This window comes from Bombina bombina, chromosome 2, assembly GCF_027579735.1.
Source record: "Bombina bombina isolate aBomBom1 chromosome 2, aBomBom1.pri, whole genome shotgun sequence".
Lineage (NCBI taxonomy): Eukaryota > Metazoa > Chordata > Amphibia > Anura > Bombinatoridae > Bombina > Bombina bombina.
In genome coordinates this window covers 1,308,479,085-1,308,504,644 of record NC_069500.1, presented here as the reverse complement: position 1 = coordinate 1,308,504,644, position 25,560 = coordinate 1,308,479,085, and the positions used below count along the sequence as shown (strand labels likewise).

Sequence of the window (25,560 nt, the reverse complement as noted above, 5' to 3'; positions counted from 1 at the left end):
ATTACAGGCTACACACCATCAGACACGGCATGCCAGGGAACATGAGTATTTAAATGATACGTTTATAAAACTATTACAGGCTACGCACTATCTGACCAGCATGTCACAGCACATGGGTATTTAAATGATACGTTTATAAAACTATTACAGGCTACGCACTATCTGACACGGCATGCTACAGCACATGGGTATTTAAATGATACGTTTATAAAACTATTACAGGCTACGCACTATCTGACACGGCATGCTACAGCACATGGGTATTTAAATGATACGTTTATAAAACTATTACAGGCTACACACTATCTGACAAGGCATGCCACAGCACATGGGTATTTAAATGATACCTTTATAAAACTATTACAGGCTATACATTATCTGACAAGGCATGCCACAGCACATGGGTATTTAAATGATACCTTTATAAAACTATTACAGGCTATACATTATCTGACAAGGCATGCTACAGCACATGGGTATTTAAATGATACCTTTATAAAACTATTACAGGCTATACATTATCTGACAAGGCATGCTACAGCACATGAGTATTTAAATGATACCTTTATAAAACTATTACAGGCTATACATTATCTGACAAGGCATGCTACAGCACATGGGTATTTAAATGATACGTTTATAAAACTATTACAGGCTACACGCCATCTGACATGGCATGCCAGGGAACATGAGTATTTAAATGATACCTTTATAAAACTATTACAGGCTACACACCATCAGACACGGCATGCCAGGGAACATGAGTATTTAAATGATACCTTTATAAAACTATTAGCATCTGAAGTGCCTTGAGCCTTCTGTAGGAAAGTCAGTTCCTCTTCTTTCTGCATATTCCTGAGGCTCTCTACAAGTTTAACGCGATTTTCCAAATGTTTGGATACCAACAATTTTGTCTGCCGTAGACAGTCTAAACAAATAAAATGAATTCACAATTAATATTTATTTTTGTACTGAAAGTCCCAAAGTCTAAGACAGCATTATGGAATTTGCAAACAAAGCTTGATGATAATTGTAAACACAATTTAAGTTCTGGATTTCAATTATATACATAGATTTTCTTTAAACGACCGATATAGTGGATGAATTACATGCTCTAATTTGTTTGCGCATGCAATTTTATCTCTAGCAATCCTCCACAGCTTAGGAGCTACAGAGAAATGCTGATCCCAAGCCGAAACTGGAGGTGAGCCAATCAGCTGTTGGGAACAGCAGTTCTCTGTGGCTCCTGATTGATACTTTACCTTTGTGTTTAAAATCTTGTAGGTGTTAAACACATTGAGTTGAAAAGTCACTAGAGATAAAATGACATACTCTAACAAGTTAAAGCATGTAACTTTTCTACTATACAGGCCCTTTAACAAAATGATATTGATACAAGTCACTGACAAGTGTTATATGAATACAGATGCATCAGTTAAACAGCAATAGGTTTAATTAGAAGTCATTTTGGTTATGTAAGAGCAGAACATTCTTCTATTCAGAACTGAAATTAATATGTGAGCATTTCAGTTCTGACTAGAAGCTTTGCTATCAAAAGCAGTGAGTAAATACTGAATCAAAATCAATAACATTTAAGCGGCATGAAACCCCAAATTTCATTCACGAATCAGATAAAACACATAATTTTAAACAACTTTCCAATTTATTTCTACTATCAAATTGGCTTCTTTTTCTTGTTTTCTTTTGCTGAAGGAGCAGCAATTCCCTAACGGGAGCTAGCTAAATGCATCTAGTGAGCCAATCACAAGGGACAAATGTGTGCAGGTACCAATCACCAGCTAGCTCCTAGTAGTGAAGGATATGTGCATATTATTTTTCAACAAAGGATACCAAGAGAACAAAGCACATCTGAAAATAGACGATAATTTAAAAGTATCTTAAAATGACATGCTCTACCCAAATCCTGCAAATTTAATTTTGACTTTCCTATCCCTTTAACTAAGTTACATAAAAACAGATGAGGACATTTATTTTTCGCTATAAAAATCATTGAAAAAAATATCATTCATTTTAGCTTTGTTTTCTAATCAATCACAGCTGCTTACTCCACATACCTAGCAAAAAATAAATAAATAAATAAGGAAGCACCAGAGCCAAGTTGTGTGAGAATTGGAAAATGCGAATAGACTAACACTCGGATACCAGGGGAAACCCAGCAGTCTGGCATCAACAACCAAGCTGAACGGTCATATTTTATATCGGCAAGTTGAGTGCTAGAGAGAGAGAGAAGAACTTTAGTAGGAACAAACAACAGCTCAGTAGCTTGTTCTATGGTAAGTTACCACCTACGCGTAGCCTCTTTTAGCCTGATTGTGCTTTTCATAGAGGAGAACTTCCTGTTTTATATTAGTCTGATCCCGCTTAACAAGGTCAGTCCATCAATGAAATATGTTTCAGCCTCCTTGCCTAGTGTGCTTAGAGGAATATGGCTGCACCTCACTGACGAGGCCCAAAGAAGTCCATAACTATCGTCTGGGGTTGCCGTGTTTCTTGTTCAGAGGAGAATTGCCTGGTATTTCAGGCCTGGACTGAATTGTTAGGCAGCATCAGACAGGAAAGTTCTCCTCTGAAAAAAGCACAATTGGGCTAAAAGGGGCTGCTCCTAGGTGGTAACTTGTCATAGAACCAGCTATTGAGCTTTTGTTCGTTCCTGGTAGAGCGCTTCTCTTTTTGTATGTATTTCTAACTTTATAGTTAATTAATGAAGATTTATCTACAGTCTCTAGATGCATTTAAATATATTCAAATATATTCAAATCTGAAATTTATACAAATTTAAAACTTAAAGGAACACTGGATACTATCGGTACAGGAATATTACTTTGTTGCACCTAAAACAGAGTAACTATTTTACAAATATATAATATTTTTTTTGTATAATTAAAAAAAAATCAATGCCCTAACCTGACAAAAAAACAAACTTTTTTTGTTTAAAGGGACACTCTTATTGCATGCTCTCGCTAGCTTTTGTATTACTTACCCAGCAAGACATGACCGGTCTGCTGCCAATAAGGAGCAGCAGTTATAAGACTCAGCCACTCTCCAACTGCTTATTGCTTGGGAGACTGTATCTACGTGTTTAACCCCTTTGTAGGAATTAAACAAATAGCTATCTAGGGTCCAATTACTAGTGGGATATTCAACTCCTGGCCAGTAAGAGGAGGCAAAGAGCACCCCAGCAAAGCTGTTAAGTGTAACTTCCCTTACCTATAATCCCCAGTTATTCAGCCAAAGGAAAATGGAAAAATGGAGTATAGAGGTGCCTGAGGTTAACTCAAATAAAATGCCGAATTATAACTTAAAGAGAGGACGGGGTCGTGGACTCTCCGTGCCCGGAAAGAAAGAAATGTATCAGGTAAGCATACATTTTGTTTTCTTTCCTATGGCATGGAGAGCCCACAACATCATTCCAGTGGGAACCAATACCCAAGTTAAAGGACACGGAATGAACAGGTAGGGAGAAAAAGGCAGGAGGACCTAAACAGAAGGCACCACCGCTTGAAGAACCTTTCTCCCAAAAGAGGCCTCAGCCGAGGCAAAAGTATCAAGTTTGTAGAATTTGGAAAAGGTATGCAAAGAGGATCATGTTGCTGCCTTGGAAATCTGTTCCACAGAAGCTTCATTTTTGAAAGCCCAAGATGAGGAGACAGCCCTAGTGGAATGAGCCATAATTCTCTCAGGAGGAGGCTGCTGTCCAGCAGTCTCATAAGCAAAACGAATCATACTTCTTAACCAGAGGGAAAGAGTAGTAGAAGTGGCCTTCTGACCCTTACACTTTCCAGAGAAAACAACAAACAGGGCAGAAAATTGGTGAAAATCTTTGGTAGCTTGTAGGTAAAATTTTAGAGCACAACATCCAAATTCTGCAAGAGGTGTTTCTTATGAGAAGAAGGATTAGGACAAAAAGAAGGAACAACAATTTCCTGATTAATGTTTCGATCCAACACCACCTTAGGGAGAAACCCCAATTTAGTACGAAGGACCGCCTTATCTGCATGATAAATAAGGTATAGGGAATCACACTGCAGAGCTGAAAGCTCAGAAACTCTGCGAGCGGAAGAAATAGCAAGGAGAAACAGAACCTTCCAAGATAACAACTTTAAATCAACAACATGCATCTGCTCAAACCTGCTGCAAAACTTTAAGAACTAGGTTAAGACTCCAAGGAGGAGAAACAGGTTTAAACAGAGGCTTAAATCTGACCAGGGCATGTAAAAAAGCTTGAACATCTGGAAAATCTGCCAGATGTTTGTGCAAAAGAATAGACAGTGCAGAAATCTGACCTATCAGAGTACTGACTGACAAACCTTTCACCAGGCCATCCTGAAGAAACAATAAAATTCTGGAAATTCTCACCCGACTCCAGAAAAAACACACCAAAAAAGGTATTTACGCCAAATCTTATGGTTAATCATGCGAGTAACAGGCTTGAAGCATAGTATCAATGACCGCTTCCGAAAAACCACGTCTAGACAGGGCTAGGCATTCAATCTCCAAGCAGTCAGCTTCAGAGAATGAATTAGAAGATCCTCCAAGGTGGAAGAGATGACATCTTCACCAGATCGACAAACCAGATCCTGCGAGGCCAGGCAGGAGCTATTAGAATCACACTCTCTCCTGCTTGATACGAGCAATAACTTGTGGAAGGAGAGCAAATGAAGGAAACCGGTATGCTAGTCCGAAATCACAAGGAACCGCCAAGGCATCTATCAGAGCGGCCTGAGAATCTCTAGAACTTGAACCGTACTTTGGAAGCTTGGCGTTTTGATGAGACGCCATCAGATCCAAATCCGGAACCCTCACCTGAGGGTTATCCTTGAGAACACTTCCGGATGGAGTGCCCACTCCCCGGGATGAAAAGTCTGTCTGCTTAGAAAATCCGCCTCCCAATTGTCCACTCCTGGAATGTGGATGGCAGATAAAAGACAATCGTGAGCTTCCACTCACTGCAGAATGCGAGTCACCTCCTTCATGGCCAAGGAACTCCAAGTTCCTCCCTAGTGGTTGATGTAAGACACAGGTGATGTTGTCCGACTAGAATCTGATAAACCGGACTAAAGATAACTGAGGCCAATCTGTCAAGGCATTGAAGATTGCTCTCAACTCCAAGATATTTATGGGAAGAGAAGACTCTTCCCGAGACCACAGGCCCTGAGCTTTTAGAGAACCCCAAACAGCTCCCCAGCCTAACAGGCTGGAGTCCGCAGTCACAATCACCCAGGAAGGTCTCCGGAAGCAAGTGTCCCGAGACAGATGGTCCTGCGAAATCCACCACGAGAGAAAGGTTCTTGTTAGGGGATCCAGATTTATCCTCTGCATGCTCAGTCAATGGAACGGAGACCATTCAGATTTATCACAAAGTTGCAGAGGTCGCAGATGGAACCGGACAAAAGGAATGATGTCCATGGAAGCAACAATCAGACCAATCACCTCCATGCTTTGAGCCACTGATGGACAAATCGCAGACTGGAGAGAGACAGGCAAGAAGATTGGATTTTCTGACATTCGTCAGGAAAATTATCATGGACAGGGAATCTATGATTGATCCTAGGAAACATACTCTTGTGGCAGGAAATAGAGAACTCCTTTCCATATTCACTTTCCGCCAGTGGGAACATAGAAAAGACAACAATATCTCTGTATGAGATTTTGCTAGTTGAAAAGATGACGCCTGAACCAAAATGTCGTCTAGATAAGGCGCCACAGCAATTCCCTGAGATCTAATCACTGCCAGTAGAGCCCCAGATCTTTGTGAATATTCTGGGTGTCGTGGCAAGACCAAACAGAAGTGCAACAAACTGGAAATGCTTGTCCAAAAAGGCAAACCTTATAAACTGGTGATGATCCCTGAGATGGGAACATGTAGATACGCATCCTTCAGGACTATGGTCGTCATGAACTGATCTGAACCAATGGAAGAATGGAACAAATCGTTTCTATCTTAAGGGACGGAACCCTGAGGAATTTGTTGAGGCACTATAGGTCTAGAATGGGATAGAAAGTTTCCTCCTTTTTGGAAACCACAAAGAGATTTGAATAGATCCTTGTCTCTGTTCCTTTAAAGGAACTGGAACAATTGCTCCCAGAGAGGATAGGTCCTCTACGAGAAGCAAGTGCTTTGTGCGAGACCTGAACTCACCACCTTCAGATTATGAGACTGACACACTACTTACTGTGCTAACAAGGCCAGATTAAGAAGGCCTCCCTCTTTAATTGGTTTGTGGATAGTCTTGACAGGAGAAATCTGCCCCTTGGATGGCAAGACTTGAATTTCTATACATAAAACATAGAAATACATATATTAGTGTCTTAAAAACACTAAGACAATGAGAATGAGACATGAAACAATCCATATCACAGACGCTAACAAATATCACCTCAATTTAAGGTATTTTTCTTGTATTATAATAAAAACATAGAATTAAATATATTAGTGTCCTAAAACACTAAGAAATTGAATATGAAACATGAAACAAACCATGAAAACAGATTTTTAAGCCCTTGTACATAAAACAAGAGCGCATACATTGAAGCCTACTGCACCTGGTGTTCCCAGGCAATCTCCCCCCATCCAGGTACTGACCAGGACTGGCCCTGCTTAACTTCCGAGATCAGACGGGATCAGGTGCATTCAGGGCAGTGTGGCAGTAGACTCACGGACATTAATGCAGAAATATGTGGTTTCTGTACAACAGGAATAACATAGAAAACATTATTATGTTATATAAAATATGTTTTATTACAATAAAAAAGGTCAAAAAAAATATGACCTTCTACTGGAAGTCCAAATAAGATCTTATATACTAGGGAAGTATTAATAGTTCAGGTACCATCCAGAAAGAAAATGAAGAAAACCTCAGAGAAGGTTTAAAAAGTATAAACTATAAAATACTCATCTAGAGTAATTTAAAAAGCAATGATAAATACCATTCATCACCACTAGATGGTAGTAGACAACAGGGATCTCAGATTTAGTGTAAAAAGGTTGATGGAAAGAAAGGTTAACCCTTTCCATCTCGACACATTATTAACAAACACTTGTTCTCTAAATAACTGTTGTAGAGAAAAAGATGCCCTGAGAGAATGTAAAGGGAAGTTACAGACTGTATGAACTTTACAAAGTACACAGTCTACTGTGGCTACGCAAACCCTAGAGAAAAATATAACAAGACCCAGTAAAATATATATTTTGAGTTTACAAACAATATAAACACATATATAGGGTTCAGAAGAAGAACCCAGTAGCTGTGTCAAAATATAATGCACCGGAAAACAGTGATTCTCTCTGAGGTGCAGAGAAGCAGTGCGCCCTGTTCATGAGGGAAAAAGCAATCATAAGTGCACAACAAGAAAATAATGGCGTCTACTCTAATGGGCATCAAACTGTACATGATAGCCCTATCAAGGACAAAGGCTTGGCTCACCGCTCTGCATTGAGAGCCACATCCCCTGTTACAGAACGCACTTCTATAAAAAGTGTGAGGTGCTCTGAGCTGTGAAGAGCCGCTTAACGCCACCATCTGCACCCGTAACCTAAATGCAGTTGTTGGCTTAGATTTGCGAAGCGGCCATGTGCAGAGGAGCCCCTCTTCCACAAGCGCCATAATAATGAAGCGCCCTAGATGTAAGCCGGGAATGCGGCCATCATGCCGGTACTGATAATAGTACACCTACACAAGGGCCCTAGAGATATGAGTATACACAGATATGAGTATAATTATGTCCCAGCCGGCCCAGATGCAAAAAGGAGCAGGCGAAAGGCAGGATAATAAATACTGAACCCTTTGTGAAGTCTATTGATGAACTAGGGGAAAATCACCACATAGTTGCACATAGGGACACAAACCCCATAGGGAGTATGAAAATCTCAGCATGTGAGATATAAGCGTGGGGTGGTCTCAGATTAATCCCTAAAGAGACACGCAACCGCAGCCCCTGATGCATAGCCCTAAGCATAATATAGGAGACTGTCACTCCTATAATATAAAGGGAACCGTTATTCCCTATGCCACTCAGCCTCATCCTTATATAAGGAATTAACGTCTTATGTCCACCTTAAAGTTAAACTCCACTGCCCATAATATCCCTGACATGTGTCTACTAAAAGGGATAGGTACTAATCCCCACCAGCGATCCTTGACCTTAGCTCCCTTAAGTGTTGTCCTCCCACCTGGAAGGTAAAAAAAAAAAGCACCTCTAGGTGTGATAGATTACCATATCTATCAGGGACCTGTAGAGAAAGAAAATACAGAGTAACCAACCCTGGCTTTCTAAATAGGGGTAGCATAATGCTAGAAATAAAGCAAAGACTATCTCGCCGCTTTCTAACTGCTAACAGCCACCATTACTCTTACTGAAGAGATTGACATGGACACAGCATAGCCCCTAATCCTTGCTTGCAGGGAAAAGTACCCATTAAATATCTTCAGACACCATCTTCACACATCCTCCATTGACAAAGGTAAAGAATTACTGGGGATTATGGGTAAGGGAAGTTACATTTAACAGCTTTGCTGGGGTGCTCTTTGCCTCCTCCTGCTGGCCAGGAGTTGAATATCCCACTAGTAATTGGAATGACGTTGTGGACTCTCCATGCGATAGGAAAGTTATTTCAAGAATACATTTTAAATTGAATTTCAAGAAATTCAGCAGTTAGTGCATAGGATAGTAGAATTTGAAAAACATGAAAAGGTTATAGTTTTCTTCATAAAATATATATCACAGAAAAAAACACACATTAGTACAACAATGAGTTCCTTATTTTCCCCCCTTCTTCTAAAATCTCCACCCACCATGTCTCTATAACTGTCGACAACTCCATCATTACCCTTACCCAGCATGCCTGATGTCTTGGGGGTCACACTTGTCTTTATGTTACTCCTCGCATTCAGGCCTTGGCCAAAACCTGCTGCTTCCACCTTAAAATACGTTAACCCACGCAAAAGGTTGAAACACATAGTTAAATTTGACTAACAGAAGCATATGGCTGGTCACTAGTGGGTATTAGAGCATCTCACTCCTGATTGGTTCCCTATCTAGGTGCAGTTGAGGAGCGACAATGCATTGGATCTAAAAAAAGGACTTTTTTTAATGGAGCCAAAATCCACAATCAGAAAATTTTACACTTAAATTTTTCACTTAAAGGCACTTGATAAAGTCCCGAAATCGCCTTTTTGAAAGCTTTGCAAGTATTTAAAGACAATTCAGAACAATTCTATTATGCTGCACATGTGCAAGACACTATAAAATGGCCACAGATGACATTTTTGAGGTGTATTTGCGTATATGGCCTAGACTCATTAAAGCTCTACTCATGACTATGTATAGTCTGTCTGCAGTAGGCAGGACACAAATTTACATATCTATATGTATTTCATATGTAATATCCTGCACAGCTAACGGAATCTGCAGTAAAACATAAATAAAACAGAAGATCAATGTTCCATAAATGTTTGTTTCTAATTCACACTTGTGTTTTTAAAAATCGAATATCAAGAACCTCATGTCACTATGTTCTGACAGTAAAAGAAATAGCGTAACGACAAACCTCATCCTCAACAGTGTGGTTTTTCAGTTTTGTGACTATATTACCGCAATGGAGGAAACTTCACTTAGCGGTTTCACAATTTACAGTATGAGAAATGTTAAAATCCTGCTCTAGAAAATGAGATAAGTTGAAGCCATTTTCTTTAAATAGAAAACAAATTTCCTGCAGTGTTCTTGATTTCTTAGGTAATCCGGAAAACAATGTTTTCTTAACATTGCTGTTGTGCTGCTATAGAATACCATATATTCCAAGTCTCAACTTTTTAAAAACAAACTAATATTTTTACAGCAATTGTTTTTCTAAAGCCAAATATCCACCCACCATTTGCCTTTTTTGGAGGAGCCAATCAAAGATTTAGCCCGCAGACTAGGCGGCTTGCCATAGTCATAACATTAGTATAAAATCCACTGCTCTGCAGTTATCAGTTAAAGCCAATGGATGGGGGAAAGATATGCAGTAGAGTTAGCCTTGAAAAATTTCAGTAGGGTGCATTTCAAGTTCTGAAAATGAGAAAATACTCAATTTACAACGCTAAATTATAAGTAAATAAATAATGAAAGCATAATGCAAAGTAAACATTTTATATACCAAAATCAAGGTGTACTGTCTTTTTAATAATTAATTAGAAATTAAAGGAAAAACCGTAACTCGAATAGAGGTTAAACTCAGCGATAAATGTTAATTAATAAAATACGTTAAATGAATTCATACATTTTATTATTAAAACATATTCCCATAATATTGAACTTTCTTGATCTCCAAAAACTTGACATAGAAGCAAGTTTATTTAGCACAGGTAAATGCACTGTTGAATACAATTAGAATATATTTGTAAGCACTCTTTTTAGATGGACCAGAGAAATTAAATGTCCTTTTAACAACTTGTGGTCTTAGATCCAATTTACTTACACGGTACCTTTGCAGGATGTACCACAAGCACAAGGAATCCATTACCCCTGTTCCATAAAAGTCCCATGGTGAGATTCAACATTTCCCTAATCATGTCCTTCAGCTGCAACCCAATCCAATGCATATTACCTACCATTATACCCATACTACTTAAAGGGACACTAAACCCAAATTGTTTTTCATGATTCGGATAGAGCATGCAATTCTAAGCAGCTTTCTAATTTACTTTACTTTTTTTCTTCATTCTCTTGCTATCTTTATTTGAAAAAGCAGTAATAAAAGCTTTGGAGCTGGCCCATTTTAGATTGAGAACCTGGGTTGCGCTTGCTGATTGGATGGCTAAATGCAGGCACCAATCAGCAAGCCCTATCCAGGGTACTGAACAAAATATAGGCCGGCTCCAAAGTTTTTATTCCTGCCATTTCAAATAAAGAGAACAAAAAAAAAAATGATAATAGGAGTAAATTAGAAAGTTGCTTAACCCCTTAATGACCACAGCACTTTTCCATTTTCTGTCCGTTTGGGACCAAGGCTATTTTTACATTTTTGCGGTCTTTGTGTTTAGCTGTAATTTTCCTCTTAATTATTTACTGTACCCACACATATTATATATCATTTTTCTCACCATTAAATGGACTTTCTAAAGATACCATTATTTTCATCATATCTTATAATTTACTATAAAATTTTTTTTATAAAATATGAGGAAAAAATTGAAAAAAACACACTTTTTCTAACTTCGACCCCCAAAATCTGTTACACATCTACAACCACCAAAAAACACCCATGCTAAATAGTTTCTAAATTTTGTCCTGAGTTTAGAAATACCCAATGTTTACATCTTCTTTGCTTTTTTTGCAAGTTATAGGGCCATAAATACAAGTAGCACTTTGCTATTTCCAAACCATTTTTTTTCAAAATTAGCGCTAGTTACATTGGAACCCTGATATCTTTCAGGAATCTCTGAATAGCCATTGACATGTATATATTTTTTTTAGAAGACAACCCAAAGTATTGATCTAGGCCCATTTTGGTATATTTCATGCCACCATTTCACCGCCAAATGCGATCAAATACAAAAAATCGTTCACTTTTCACAAATTTTTTCACAAACTTTTGGTTTCTAACTTAAATTATTTACAAACAGCTTGTGCAATTATGGCATAAATGGTTGTAAATTCTTCAATGGGATCCCCTTTGTTCAGAAATAGCAGACATATATGACTTTAGCGTTGCTTTTTGGTAATTAGAAGGCCGCTAAATGCAACTGCACACCACACGTGTATTATGCCCAGCAGTGAAGGGGTTAATTAGGGAGCATGTAGGGAGCTTTTTGGGGTAGTTTTAGCTTTAGTGTAGTGTAGTAGACAACCCCAAGTATTGATCTAGGCCAATTTTGGTATATTTCATGCCACCATTTCACCGCCAAATGCGATCAAATTAAAAAAAAACGTAAATTTTTTCTCAATTTTAGGTTTCTCACTGAAATTATTTACAAACAGCTTGTGCAATTATGGCACAAATGGTTGTAAATGCTTCTCTGGAATCCCCTTTGTTCAGAAATAGCAGACATATATGGCTTTGGCATTGCTTTTTGGTAATTAGAAGGCCTCTAAATGCCGCTGCGCATCACACGTGTATTATGGCTAGCAGTGAAGGGGTTAATTATGTAGCTTGTAGGGAGCTTGCAGGGTTAATTTTAGCTTTAGTGTAGAGCTCAGCCTCCCACCTGAAACATCAGACCCCCTGATCCCTCCCAAACAGCTCTCTTCCCTCCCCCACCCCACAATTGTCCCCACCATCTTAAGTACTGGCAGAAACTCTGCCAGTACTAAAATAAAAGGTATTTGGCCCTTTTTTAAAAAAATAAATAAATAGCATATTTACATATGCTGATGTGTAGGATCCCCCCTTAGACCCCAACCTCACTGATCCCCCACCAAACAGCTCTCTAACCCTTCCCCTCTGCCTTAATGGGCGCCATCTTGGGTACTGGCAGCTGTCTGCCAGTACCCAGTTTTGTAAAAAAATGTGCCTTTTTTTAAAAAAAAATGCCCTTTTCTGTAGTGTAGCTTCCCCCCCCCCTCCCGCCAAGACCAACCCCCAACCCCTTCCAGGTCCCTTAGATTACATTTTTAATAGTTACATTTTTTTTTTTTTTTAGCTTTTTTCTGTAGTGTAGCGGTTCCCACCCACTCCGTGCACGCGCCCGCCCGCCACCCCCCGTGCACGCGCGCGCTCCCGTGCGCGCCCCCGTAGATCCCGCCCCTGATCCCGCCCCCCTCCACTTCACACAGAGTGGCTCTCTCTGCATCGGATGGCCAAGGGGGGTTATTGCAGGATGCCTCCATATCGAGACATCACTGCAATAACCGGAAAGCAGCTGGAAGCGAGCAGGATCGCTTCCAGCTGCTTTCCAGACCAAGGACGTACGCCACACGTCCTCGGTCATTAACTGTATTTTTTTTGAGGACGTGTGGCGTACGTCCTTGGTCGTTAAGGGGTTAAAATTGCATGCTCTATCCGAATCATGAAAGAAAAAAAAAGAAAAATGGGTTTACTATACCTTTAAGTTCCCAACAGCCATCTTGAAACACAACACACCTAGTGACAACCACGCCCCATGGTAAAAACCACAAAACTACTTCAGCACTACATCTATGCCCATTACAAGCTTATACCCATCATGAACTGCCACCCAACCCCCATATAGGGTTCCGCTGCACAGCAAACACCCCCCGCACTTATACTTCTAATCTTCGTATATTTCCCAACATTGATCCTTATACCGGTATTTTTTATGAAACTATTCAATTTTAAGTTAACAATGCCTCCTCACCTTCAAAAAAAATAACCACTGAAATTTGTTGATTAATTGGAAATCATAAAAAAATGGAAAAGTTATTTTACATGATTGAGCTCCCCCCCTTTCTGTTAACTTTCTAATTTACTGTTTTCAATTTTTCTTCGTTCTCTTGGTATCTTTATTTGAAAAAGCAGGAACGTAATTTCAAATCTGAAAATCTCATTTCAAATCTGATGTCTACAACATGTTTCCAAAAAGTTGGATTAAAAGCAATTTAGGACTAATAGTGAGTGACATGACAAGTTGAAATAAGAAGGTGATGTGAAACAGCTGCTGAGGCAATTGTTTAATCCTAGTATATAAGAAGCCTCCAAAAAAAGCCTAGTCCTTCAAAAGCAAGGATGGGTCGAGGCTCACCAATCTGCCAAAAGTGAATAATCCAACACTTTGAGAACAACATTCCCCAAATACAAATCGGTAGGATTTTGGGCATTTCACTCTTGATAAAGGCCTGGCAGGGCCAAAACGCGTAGACCAGCATTGGTAAGCCTGATTTCATTGAAGTCCATTTTATGTTTATGTATTACACATTGGATCTATCTTTCTCTCCACAGTATACATCTTATGCAATTCGTTGGTGAATAAACCCTCTAAATCCTAGGAGACTACTAGTCTCAACACTTTTTTTTTTTTACCGGATATAGAGTTGTTGGCACAAAGTAAACATCACTGGCTCACTTTTTGATTTTTAGATTTCATCGTTTTTTTCGAAACCTTTGTTGAAAGATCACTATTGACTAATTTTTTCCACATATTGTTTGGCTTTTGGATTCACTGACAGTCTTTTGGATTGATTATTGTGTTTCATAAACTCTCACTACAATTTTTGATTTTTTTGATTTATTGTTCTTTACACACATTTGTTGAAAGATAATTATTGACTATTTTTTTATATTTTTTGGGTTTTTTGAATTACCTGACATACTTTTGGATCCGCTCACTGTGTTGCACTACATTCTTCCACTATTTTTTTATTTTAAGTTGGATCAACCTGATTTGTGTAACTCACACTGACTTTCTGGACAAGTTTTTTTGAAGCCATTGTTTTTTTGGGTCACAAAAATCACACTACTTATTTGGTCACTACACTTTTCATTTGGATACCACATTTTTTAATTTGGACACTAGACTCAATTTTAGGAATTGATTGGATGCATTTTTAAGATCATAATCTCAGAACCGGACCCCATCAGAGTTTTTATCCTCAGACATTCATATTTTTAATGTACTTTTTAATATTCGCAATTGTATTGTCTAAAGTGTAAGTCTCTGCAGATACACTGTCATTGGTTTATCAGTTATACAAGCACATTGTTTTAACTTCATGGATCCATGATTTTTATTATATAATTTATTTTAGGATTGTATGCATATTGTTGATAAATATTGAATGTAATAAATTGTCGTATTTCTAACTATCTCACCTAGCCTCCGTTAGTTGGCGCCTGGTTCACTCCTATTCTATCTTTTGTTGAAAACAAGGACATAAGCTCAGGTGCATACTTAGGTATTTCCTCAAAACAGAATATGATGGGAATTAAGCACATTTTATAAAAGAAGTAAATTGGAAGCTGTTTTTAAAATGGTTTGCTCTGTCTGAATCACAAAAGAAAGTTTTTTGGTTTTGTATCCCTTTAAGCAAAATTAAACACTGCCATGGTTATGGATGTTACAAGGGTAACAAGGGTATATTGTGGTGTGGCCTTAGGGTAACAAAGAGGTCTAGCAATATGAATTAATTGGAGGGCCATGGTAGTGGGTCTTTCTGTGTGGGGTCTAGAGATGGGAAGGCCTGGGGAAAAAAAGGAAAAATTGGGGGGAAAAACAGGGGTTTTTTTTCGGTTTTTTTCAAAGCCATTTTTTTCCATGACTTTAATATTTCCGGAAATTGTACATCTCTAGTGGGGTCACAACACATGGGTCTTGGGTAGAGTGCTATGGTAGTGATGTGTAACACTCACAGCTGGGTGTAGTTACAGAGGTGTCAGCAGCTGCATTGGGGAGATGCTGGTTGTTCCCAATTATCCTCAGCATGAAAGATAGCTAAAGGAAACTAAAGCTAAAACACGGTGGGGCCTGTTACTTTATAAAAACTCAGTGGAATTTAGAAAACCAACAATTTTCAAGGTTAAATTATAGGAAAAGAGGTAGAAAATAAATAATTAAGGTATATCGCAAAGGTTTTTAACTACACATAATTAAACATGTTATATTACAATCTCATACTGTTTAATATCCCCTTAACTGAAGAAGAAAAAAAAAGGATACATTCTGTGTTAAATGTAAATAAATCTTGTATATAACAGAAATTGCTATTACCTAAATAACATCTGATTTCTGGAAAAAAAATACTTGTATGTTTCACGACCACTGATCATTTTCTGAACAGGCAATAATGAGTTACAAAATAAAGTATAGACAATTGTTCCCTGTTTAATGTGAATTAGAATTCAAGTTTTGTTTGTTGGGAACGCTTAATATATTCCAGTCAAGTCTAGTCTGATCTGAGTTTAATATGTGACGGCTGCTTTATTTTCAGAGGATTTTGCATTTTAAACCTGAGGGATATAAATTTTGTTGATGCCACAGGCATTGTGAGTGTCAGATATATTCAGCATAGATATTTTAAGGTTTTTGGTAAATTCATATGAATAATAAATCTTGCCAGAGTTTATCAAGGGTTTTAAAACATAAATTAAATACACAAATTTGCCATGAGTGGAACATAAATAACATTTTTGTTGAGGCCTTATCTTGAGCATTCAGTTTTGCTTGATGCATCTTCTCATTATATGGCTATCGTATTAAAATACTTAATTACCGTATGAGTGAAACACCCTTAGGGAAAGCCAAAACGCGTATTGGATTATACAAGTTTTCCCTGAATTCATTCCTAGTTCATTTTACAAGTTTAAAGAGTATTTCTATTTAAACTTAAAAGCAACGTGTAGTGCATTAGAAACAAAGAGAAAATGCCTACAGTAGGCCTTTAATTGGATATAAAAGCATTTTTTTGGAATGATTTTTCAGTTTGGAAAAAAGCTTTAATGTGTTAGAGCATTTTATTAATGAACTATTGCTTGCACACAGCTGTGTTCAACTCGTGCAAATAAGTTAAATTCATAGATAAAGTCAGCTCCAGAGCAGCAATGCACTAAGGGAGCAAGCTGAACGCATTTGGTGAACCAATGACGAGAGGTGTAGTCACCCTATCATCACCTAGCTCCCAGTAGTGCATTGCTCCTTCTGCGTATAGCTATCTATGCTTTTCAACAAAGGATACCAAAAGAACAAAGTCTCTGAAATTTGCATTCTCCCTCTGAACCATGAAGGTTTAATTTTGACTTTCACATCACCAAACATGAAATCCATGATGGATAGCACTCTTATAATCTCTTTAAACTCTATCTAAATTCTATCCACAATAAAACAAAATAATATAAAATAATATACATTTCAGCAATTAAATCAAATTCAAATACAGTGTAGTGAGAGCCTATGGAAGTCGGCGGCGCTATACAAATAAACGAAAATAATGATCATAATATCCTCCATCAACATTTAATGTTTAGAAATATTTGTTTCTAGATAATGTATCATGGCTAGCAGCAAAGTAAATATAAATGAAATATTTGACAAAAATCCCATGTTAATCTATATAGTACTTCATACTACAGTAGTAATAAATACTACAGTTTAGTACAGTAAAATAGTATTATAATACTTAAACTACAGTAGACTAATAGAGTATTATAATATTTATAGTATAGTAATACAGTATTATACTATTCATACTACAGTATAGCACAGTAATAAAGTATTATAATATTTATACTACAGTATAGTACCATAATATAGTATTATACTGTATTCATACTACAGTATAGTACAATAATACAGCATCATAATTTTATAATAGTATAGTACAGTCATATAGTATTATACTATTTTTACTACAGTATAGTACAGTCATATGGTATTATACTATTTATACTACATTATAGTAGAGTGATATAGTATTATACTATTCATACTATAGTATAGTACAGTCATATAGTATTATACTATTTATACTACAGTATAGTACAGTCATATAGTATTATAATATTTATACTACAGTGTAGTACAGTCATATAGTATTATACTATTCATACTATAGTATAGTACAGTCATATCTATACTATAATTGCGTTTGTAACGCATCCGTCGGTGTTGCCAGTTGCACATGCATCCTCAAAGGAATGTTGGCAGCGCGAGGCAGCAAAAAACTGCATACCGGTGGATTCCGAAAATGGCAAGGTGGATTCTTTCACCACCCTGCCATAGTACAGTCATATAGTATTATACTATTTATACTACAGTATAATACAGTCATATAGTATTATAATATTTATATTACAGTGTAGTACAGTCGTATAGTATTAGAATATTTATATTACAGTGTAGTACAGTCATATAGTATACTATTTATACTACAGTGTATAGTATTGTACAGTCATATAGTATTATAATATTTATACTACAGTGTAATACAGTCATTAATATTATACTATTTATTAAAGAAAAGAACAGAGAAAAAACAAAATTTATGCTTACCTGGTAAATTTCTTTCTTTTGCGATGTACCGAGTCCACGGATTCATCCTTACTTGTGGGATATTATCCTTCCTAACAGTAAGTGGCAAAGAGAGCACCACAGCAGAGCTGTCTATATAGCTCCCCCCTTAACTCCACCCCCCAGTCATTCGACCGAAGGCCAAGGAAGAAAAAGGAGAAACTATAAGGTGCAGAGGTGACTGAAGTTTGTAATAAAAAATACCACCTGTCTTGAATAGACAGGGCGGGCCGTGGACTCGGTACATCGCAAAAGAAAGAAATTTATCAGGTAAGCATAAATTTTGTTTTCTTTTGCATGATGTACCGAGTCCACGGATTCATCCTTACTTGTGGGATACCAATACCAAAGCTTTAGGACACGGAAGAAGGGAGGGACAAGACAGGAACCTAAACGGAGGGCACCACTGCTTGCAAAACCTTTCTCCCAAAAATAGCCTCCGAAGAAGCAAAAGTATCAAATTTGTAAAATTTTGAAAAAGTAGGAGCGAAGACCAAGTCGCAGCCTTACAAATCTGTTCAACAGAAGCATCATTTTTAAAAGCCACTGTGGAAGCTACCGCTCTAGTAGAATGAGTTGTAATCCTTTCAGGAGGCTGCTGTCCAGCAGTCTCATAAGCCAAACGGATGATGCTTTTCAATCAAAAGGAAAGAGAAGTCGCCGTAGCCTTTTGACCCCTACGCTTCCCAGAATAGACAACAAACAAAGAAGATGTTTGACGAAAATCTTTGGTTGCCTGCAAATAAAATTTCAAAGCATGAACCACGTCCAAGTTGTGCAACAGACGTTCCTTCTTAGAAGGATTAGGACACAGAGAAGGAATAAAAATTTCTTGATTGATATTCCTGTTAGTAACAACCTTAGGTAGGAACCCAGGCTTGGTACGCAAAACCACCTTATCAGCATGGAAAACAAGATAAGGCGAATCACATTGTAATGCAGATAGTTCAGAAACTCTTCGAGCTGAAGAGATAGCAACTAGGAACAAAATTTTCCAAGATAAAAGTTTAATATCTATGGAATGCATGGGTTCAAACAGAACCCCCTGAAGAACTTTCAGAACTAAATTTAGACTCCATGGCGGAGCAACAGATTTAAACACTGGCTTAATCCTAGCTAAAGCCTGACAAAAAGCCTGAACGTCTGGAACATCTGCCAGACGCTTGTGCAACAGAATAGACAGAGCAGATATCTGTCCTTTTAGGGAACTAGCTGACAATCCTTTCTCCAATCCCTTTTGGAGAAAAGACAAAATCCTAGGAATCCTGATTTTACTCCAGGAGTAGCCTTTGGATTCGCACCAAAAAAGATATTTACGCCATATCTTATGATAGATTTTCCTGGTAACAGGCTTTCAAGCCTGAATCAAGGTATCTATGACCTACTCAGAGAAACCCTGCTTTGATAGAATCAAGCGTTCAATCTCCAAGCAGTCAGTTGCAGAGAAATTAGATTTGGATGCTGGAATGGACCTTGAATGAGAAGGTCCCGTCTCAGTGGCAGAGATGACATGTCCACCAGGTCTGCATACCAAGTCCTGCATTTCCACACAGGAGCTATCAAGATCACAGAAGCTCTCTCCTGTTTGATTCTGGCAATCAAACGAGGAAGGAGAGGAAATGGTGGAAACACATAAGCCAGGTTGAACGACCAGGGTACTGCTAGAGCATCTATCAGTACCGCCTGAGGATCCCTTGACCTGGATCCTTAACGAGGAAGTTTGGCGTTCTGACGAGACACCATCAGATCCAATTCTGGTGTGCCCCATAGCCGAACCAGGTGAGCAAACACCTCTGGATGGAGTTCCCACTCCCCCGGATGAAAAGTCTGACGACTTAGAAAATCTGCTTCCCAGTTCTCTACTCCTGGGATATAGATTGCTGACAGATGGCAAGAGTGATCCTCTGCCCATCGGATTATCCTTGAGACTTCTGTCATCGTCAAGGAACTCTTTGTTCCGCCTTGATGATTAATATAAGCCACAGTCGTGATGTTGTCCAACTGGAACCTGATGAATCTGGTCGAAGCCAGCTGAGACCATGCCTGGAGAGCATTGAATATCGCTCTTAATTCCAGAATATTTATCGGTAGGAGAGCCTCCTCCTGAGTCCACAAACCCTGTGCTTTCAGGGAATTCCAGCCTGCACCCCAGCCCAGAAGGCTGGCGTCTGTCATCACTATAACCCAATCTGGCCAGCGGAAACACATTCCCTGGGACAGATGATCCTGTGACAACCACAAAAGAAGAGAGTCTCTGGTCTCTTGATCCAGATTTATCTGAGGAGATAAATCCGCATAATCCCCATTCCACTGATTGAGCATGCATAGTTGCAGTGGTCTGAGATGCAAGCGAGCAAACGGAACTATGTCCATTGCCGCTACCATTAGACCGATTGCCTCCATACACTGAGCCACTGACGGCCGAGGAATGGAATGAAGAACTCGGCAGGTGGACAAAATCTTGGATTTCCTGACCTCCGTCAGAAATATTTTCATGTCCACCAAGTCTATCAGAGTCCCTAGAAAGGAAACCCTTGTGAGGGGGGAAAGAGAACTCTTTTTTACGTTCACCTTCCACCCGTGAGATCTTAGAAAAGCCAACACTAAGTCTGTGTGGGACTTGGCTAGTTGAAAAGTCAACGCTTGAATTAGAATGTCGTCTAGATAAGGCGCAACCGCTATGCCCCGCGGTCTTAGAACCGCCAGAAGGGACCCTAGCACCTTTGTGAAGATTCGTGGCGCCGTGGCCAACCCGAAGGGAAGAGCCACAAACTGATAATGCTTGTCCAGGAAGGCGAACCTGAGGAACTGGTTGGTGATGATCCTTGTGGATAGGAATGTGTAGATATGCATCCTTTAAGTCCACTGTGGTCATATATTGACCCTCCTGGATCAAAGGTAAGATAGTCCGAATGGTCTCCATCTTGAAAGATGGGACTCTTAGGAATTGGTTTAGAATCTTGAGATCTAGAATTGGTCTGAAAGTTCCCTCTTTCTTGGGAACCACAAACAGATTGGAGTAGAACCCCTGCCCCTGCTCTGCTTTTGGGACTGGGCAGATCACTCCCATGGTAAAAAGGTCTTCTACACAGCGTAAGAACGCCTCTCTTTTTGTTGGGTTTACAGACAATTGAGAAAGATGGAACCTCCCCCTTGGAGGAGAATCCTTGAAATCTAGAAGGTATCCCTGGGTTACAATTTCTACTGCCCAGGCATCCTGAATGTCTCTTGCCCAGGCCTGAGCAAAGAGAGAGAGTCTGCCCCCTACTAGATCCGGTCCCGAATCGGGGGCTACCCCTTCATGCTGACTTAGTGGCAGCAGCAGGCTTTTTGGCCTGTTTACCCTTGTTCCAAGCCTGGTTAGGTCTCCAGGTTGGCTTGGGTTGAACAAAATTCCCCTCTTGCTTTGCAGCGGAGGAAGAGGGACCACTCTTAAAGTTTCGAAAGGAACGAAAATTATTTTGTTTGGTCCTTGTCTTATTTGATTTATCCTGAGGGAGTGCATGACCCTTCCCTCCAGTAATGTCTGAAATGATCTCTTTCAGTGCAGGCCCGAATAGGGTCTTACCTTTGAAAGGGATGGCCAAAAGCTTAGATTTAGATGACACATCAGCCGACCAGGACTTAAGCCATAACGCTCTACGTGCTAAAATGTCAAAACCTGAATTCTTTGCCGCTAATTTAGCAAGATGAAAAGCGGCATCTGTAATAAAAGAATTAGCTAATTTAAGAGCCTTAATTCTGTCCAGAATATCATCTAGTGGGGTCTCCATCTGAAGAGCCTCTTCTAGGGCCTCAAACCAAAAGGCAGCTGCAGTGGTCACAGGAACAATGCACGCTATAGGTTGAAGAAGAAAACCTTGATGAACAAAAAATTTCTTTAGGAGACCCTCTAATTTTTTATCCATAGGATCAAAGAAAGCACAACCGTCTTCAATAGGTATAGTTGTACGCTTAGCCAGAGTAGAAATAGCTCCTTCCATCTTAGGGACCGTCTACCATGAGTCCTTTATGGTGTCGGATATAGGGAACATTTTCTTAAAAACAGGAGGGGGAGCGAACGGAATACCTGGTCTATCCCACCATCAGTGTAAACAGGAACCTCTAAATATTTGTCCATTTTACACAATTTCTCTGGAACTACAATAGGGTCACAATCATCCAGAGTCGCTAAGACCTCCCTGAGCAATAAGCGGAGGTGCTCTAGCTTAAATTTAAATGCCGTCATATCTGAATCTGTCTGAGGGAACATCTTTCCTGAATCAGAAATCTCTCCCTCAGATAGCAAATCCTTCATCCCTATCTCAGAACATTGTGAGGGAATATCGGATACGGCTACTAAAGCGTCAGAAGGCTCAGCAGTTGTTCTTAACCCAGAGCTACTGCGCTTCCCTTGCAACCCTGGCAGCTTAGATAAAACCTCTGTGAGGGTAGTATTCATAACTGAAGCCATATCTTGCAAGGTGAAAGAATTAGACGCACTAGAAGTACTTGGCGTCACTTGTGCGGGCGTTACTGGTTGTGACACTTGGGGAGAACTAGATGGTCACTTGACTGAGAATCATCTAATGACAAACGTTTATAAGTCAAAATATGCTGTTTGCAATTTATAGACATATCAGTACAAGTGGGACACATTCTAAGAGGGGGTTCCACAATGGCTTCTAAACAAATTGAGCAATGAGTTTCCTCAACGTCAGACATGTTTAACAGGCTAGTAATGAGGTCAAGCAAGCTTGGAAAACACTTTATTTAATGAAAAAACACAATTTGCAAAAAAAAACGGTACTGTGCCTTTAAGAGAAAAAAAGGCATACACAAACTGCAAAACAGGTTAAAATTGCTTCAAATTTTCCGAAATTTTAACAGTGTACCCAGTAAGCTTTAGGAGGATTGCACCACAAGTAAAATAAGCAATAAACCCCCAATTGAAAAAAACGGATTGATAAATGACTAAAACCAGTAAAAAAAACCCTGTTAGCACCTTGCCACAGCTCTGCTGTGGCCCTACCTGCCCTTAGGGAATAATAATATGAGGATTATGGCCCCAGAAGAGTATTAGGACCTCTGGAGAAGCTGCTTGCTGCTTGACTGTATAACTCAATGCGCAACTGAGGCGTGAAAATAGGCCCTGCCCACCGTACTCAATGTTGCTGGGGCCTACACAAAATTCAACAAACCCTGTTTGCAAGCCATGTGGGTTATAAAAACCCCAAATAAGCCAGCAAAATGAACCCTCAAACAAATGTCCAAATAAAAACGTTACCCCCAGAACACACAAACGTTTGCCCAATCTCTCATATACAAACTAAGTGTCTAAAACAATTAGCCCTTTATGCAAGCTAGTAATGCCTCTCTTAATAACACTAGGATTACTGCTTACCCTTCCCCTAATGGGGATACTGTCAGCCTTTCTGAGTTAACACAGTCTCTGCAGAAAAAATGACTGAACATACCTCATTGCTGTATAGCAAGAAATCGTTCCTCACACTGAAGTTTTCCTGTACGCCTCAGCTTCTGTGGGAACAGCAGTGGACCTTAGTTACAAATGCTAAGATCATCATCCTCCAGGCAGAAATCTTCATCTATGTCCTGCCTGAGAGTAAATAGTACAACACCGGTACCATTTAAAAACAACAAACTCTTGAAGACAAAATAAAACTAACAGTTTATCACCTCTTTCACTTTACCCTTCCTGCTTAGAGCCGGCAAAGAGAATGACTGGGGGGTGGAGTTAAGGGGGGAGCTATATAGACAGCTCTGCTGTGGTGCTCTCTTTGCCACTTCCTGTTAGGAAGGATAATATCCCACAAGTAAGGATGAATCCGTGGACTCGGTACATCATGCAAAAGAAACGATGGCACTACGCGTGTTGTTGCCTTAAGATTATATCAATATTATGTCCAAACCAAACTTATGTAGGACTATATTAAATTATAATGTTAGGCTGGTGCTGTACATGGAAAGAGAGCTAGATACAGAAAGACCAGTGAGCCACTGGTAAAGAGTGTACATACATAGCACTCAACAACACTTAAATAGAGTAAATACAATGGAGGCAGTGGAGAAAAGGATGTTTATAATTCAATCCGGATCGAGGGGTTAAAACTTAACTTTTATTAGTCACATAAGAATAAAATGTGGAATTGAACATAAAAACACAGTTTCAAACTATCCCATGCACCACAATCATAGAATTGATGAATTATTTGGTGTAGTATTAGGTCATCTAATTATAGAAATGCAGAAAAATAGCTAGCACCACTGTATCAGATATTTTAATTTTGAACACTATTGGAAATTGTCCTCCCTGGATAGATTATTATGTCCCAAAAGGGTGCTAGCACAAAGTAGTGCAAGAGCTACTACTAAGTCTAACGATGTATAAAAGCTATTATATATAGGTCTGTAGTCAAACCCAGGTAATAAGCAGATTGGCAGTAGCTGGTGGAATGAGGTAAATTACTGGACTGGGTTTATTAGAGACAAAAAAACGTTTGATAAAGCCTTAGTGTGAAACATGTCAGGGGGAGCAGGGACGTAGCAGTCTCTCTCCATGTTCCGTTTTAACTAGCAGTTAAAGAATATCCCATAGCACCTCGTTAGTATTATTCTTGCTGGAATTTTGATTTTGGTAGACAAATGGTGTCGCCGTACTTATTTATTCTGGTTGTAGTAATTTATAGCCAATCGTATTCCTGCATAGCCACTGAATCTCCTTAACGCAATAGTATTTTGGCAGACAATTGGTGTCGCCGTACGCTAGTATTACTACTATTTGTACACCTGGTAATAATAGAACGTTCTGTTCCTTGCACAACACAGATACTCACAATTGTCATGTTGAAGGCCATTATTACACGGGCTGTATTAACGCTCAGTAGCTAATCGAAGTACGTAGTGTTGATACATAATAACATCTCTAGTATTTGGAGGCCAATACTACAGGGGCTGTGTTAACCCTTAGCAGTTACTTCTAAGCTTGGAGTCCTACTATATGATTACCTTTTTTAAGTGATATACTAGCTCTATATTACTCTACTACTGTGAGTGGCACTTCATCTTAATAACGATAAACTCGCTAACACAGGCCTATCATTATACAAAGTAACAATATATTTTATATCGAGAGATATATATATATATATACCATGTTATTTTTGATATAGGCTATACACTACATACATATCGACTGTACTTCTGGACAGGGTTATCAATATTTGACCTATACAACTGTCATTATTTTAGGAAGACAGGGGGCGCGATCCGATATAGATCGTAGTTTGCGGCGCAAGCGAGGGAACCCGCGTCGCCCGCAGTTTCAGCTCGCAACTCGAGCCATCCAATATGCGGCGCCGTCAGTTGCTAAAGTGGCGCAAGTCTCACAAAGTAGCGATGTCCAGAAATCTGCGTAAGTACAGATTTTTGGAGTCGCCAGTGACTTGTGCCACGTTAGAAACTGCCGGCGCCTACAAAACCTGACTAAAGTCTAAATCACCCGCACTGTCTAACACGCCTCCTAAACATAGCCCGACACGTCTAACCCTCTATCCGCTATCCCCCCTCACTAGCTTAACAATAAAAACAAGTTATTAACCCCTAA

The 25,560-nt window shown here is 39.1% G+C and overlaps 1 protein-coding gene and 1 pseudogene across 1 annotated transcript in view; both read right to left on the bottom strand.

The window, feature by feature from the left end:
- Positions 1-25,560, bottom strand: part of EVC (EvC ciliary complex subunit 1) — a 561,189-nt gene that overhangs the window by 194,697 nt on the left and 340,932 nt on the right. Inside the window, exon 9 of the mRNA XM_053700301.1 lies at positions 780-928. Coding sequence (XP_053556276.1) covers positions 780-928 — 149 coding nt within the window. The remainder of the gene's footprint in view (positions 1-779; positions 929-25,560) is intronic.
- Positions 6,553-6,674, bottom strand: LOC128650927 (uncharacterized; annotated as a pseudogene).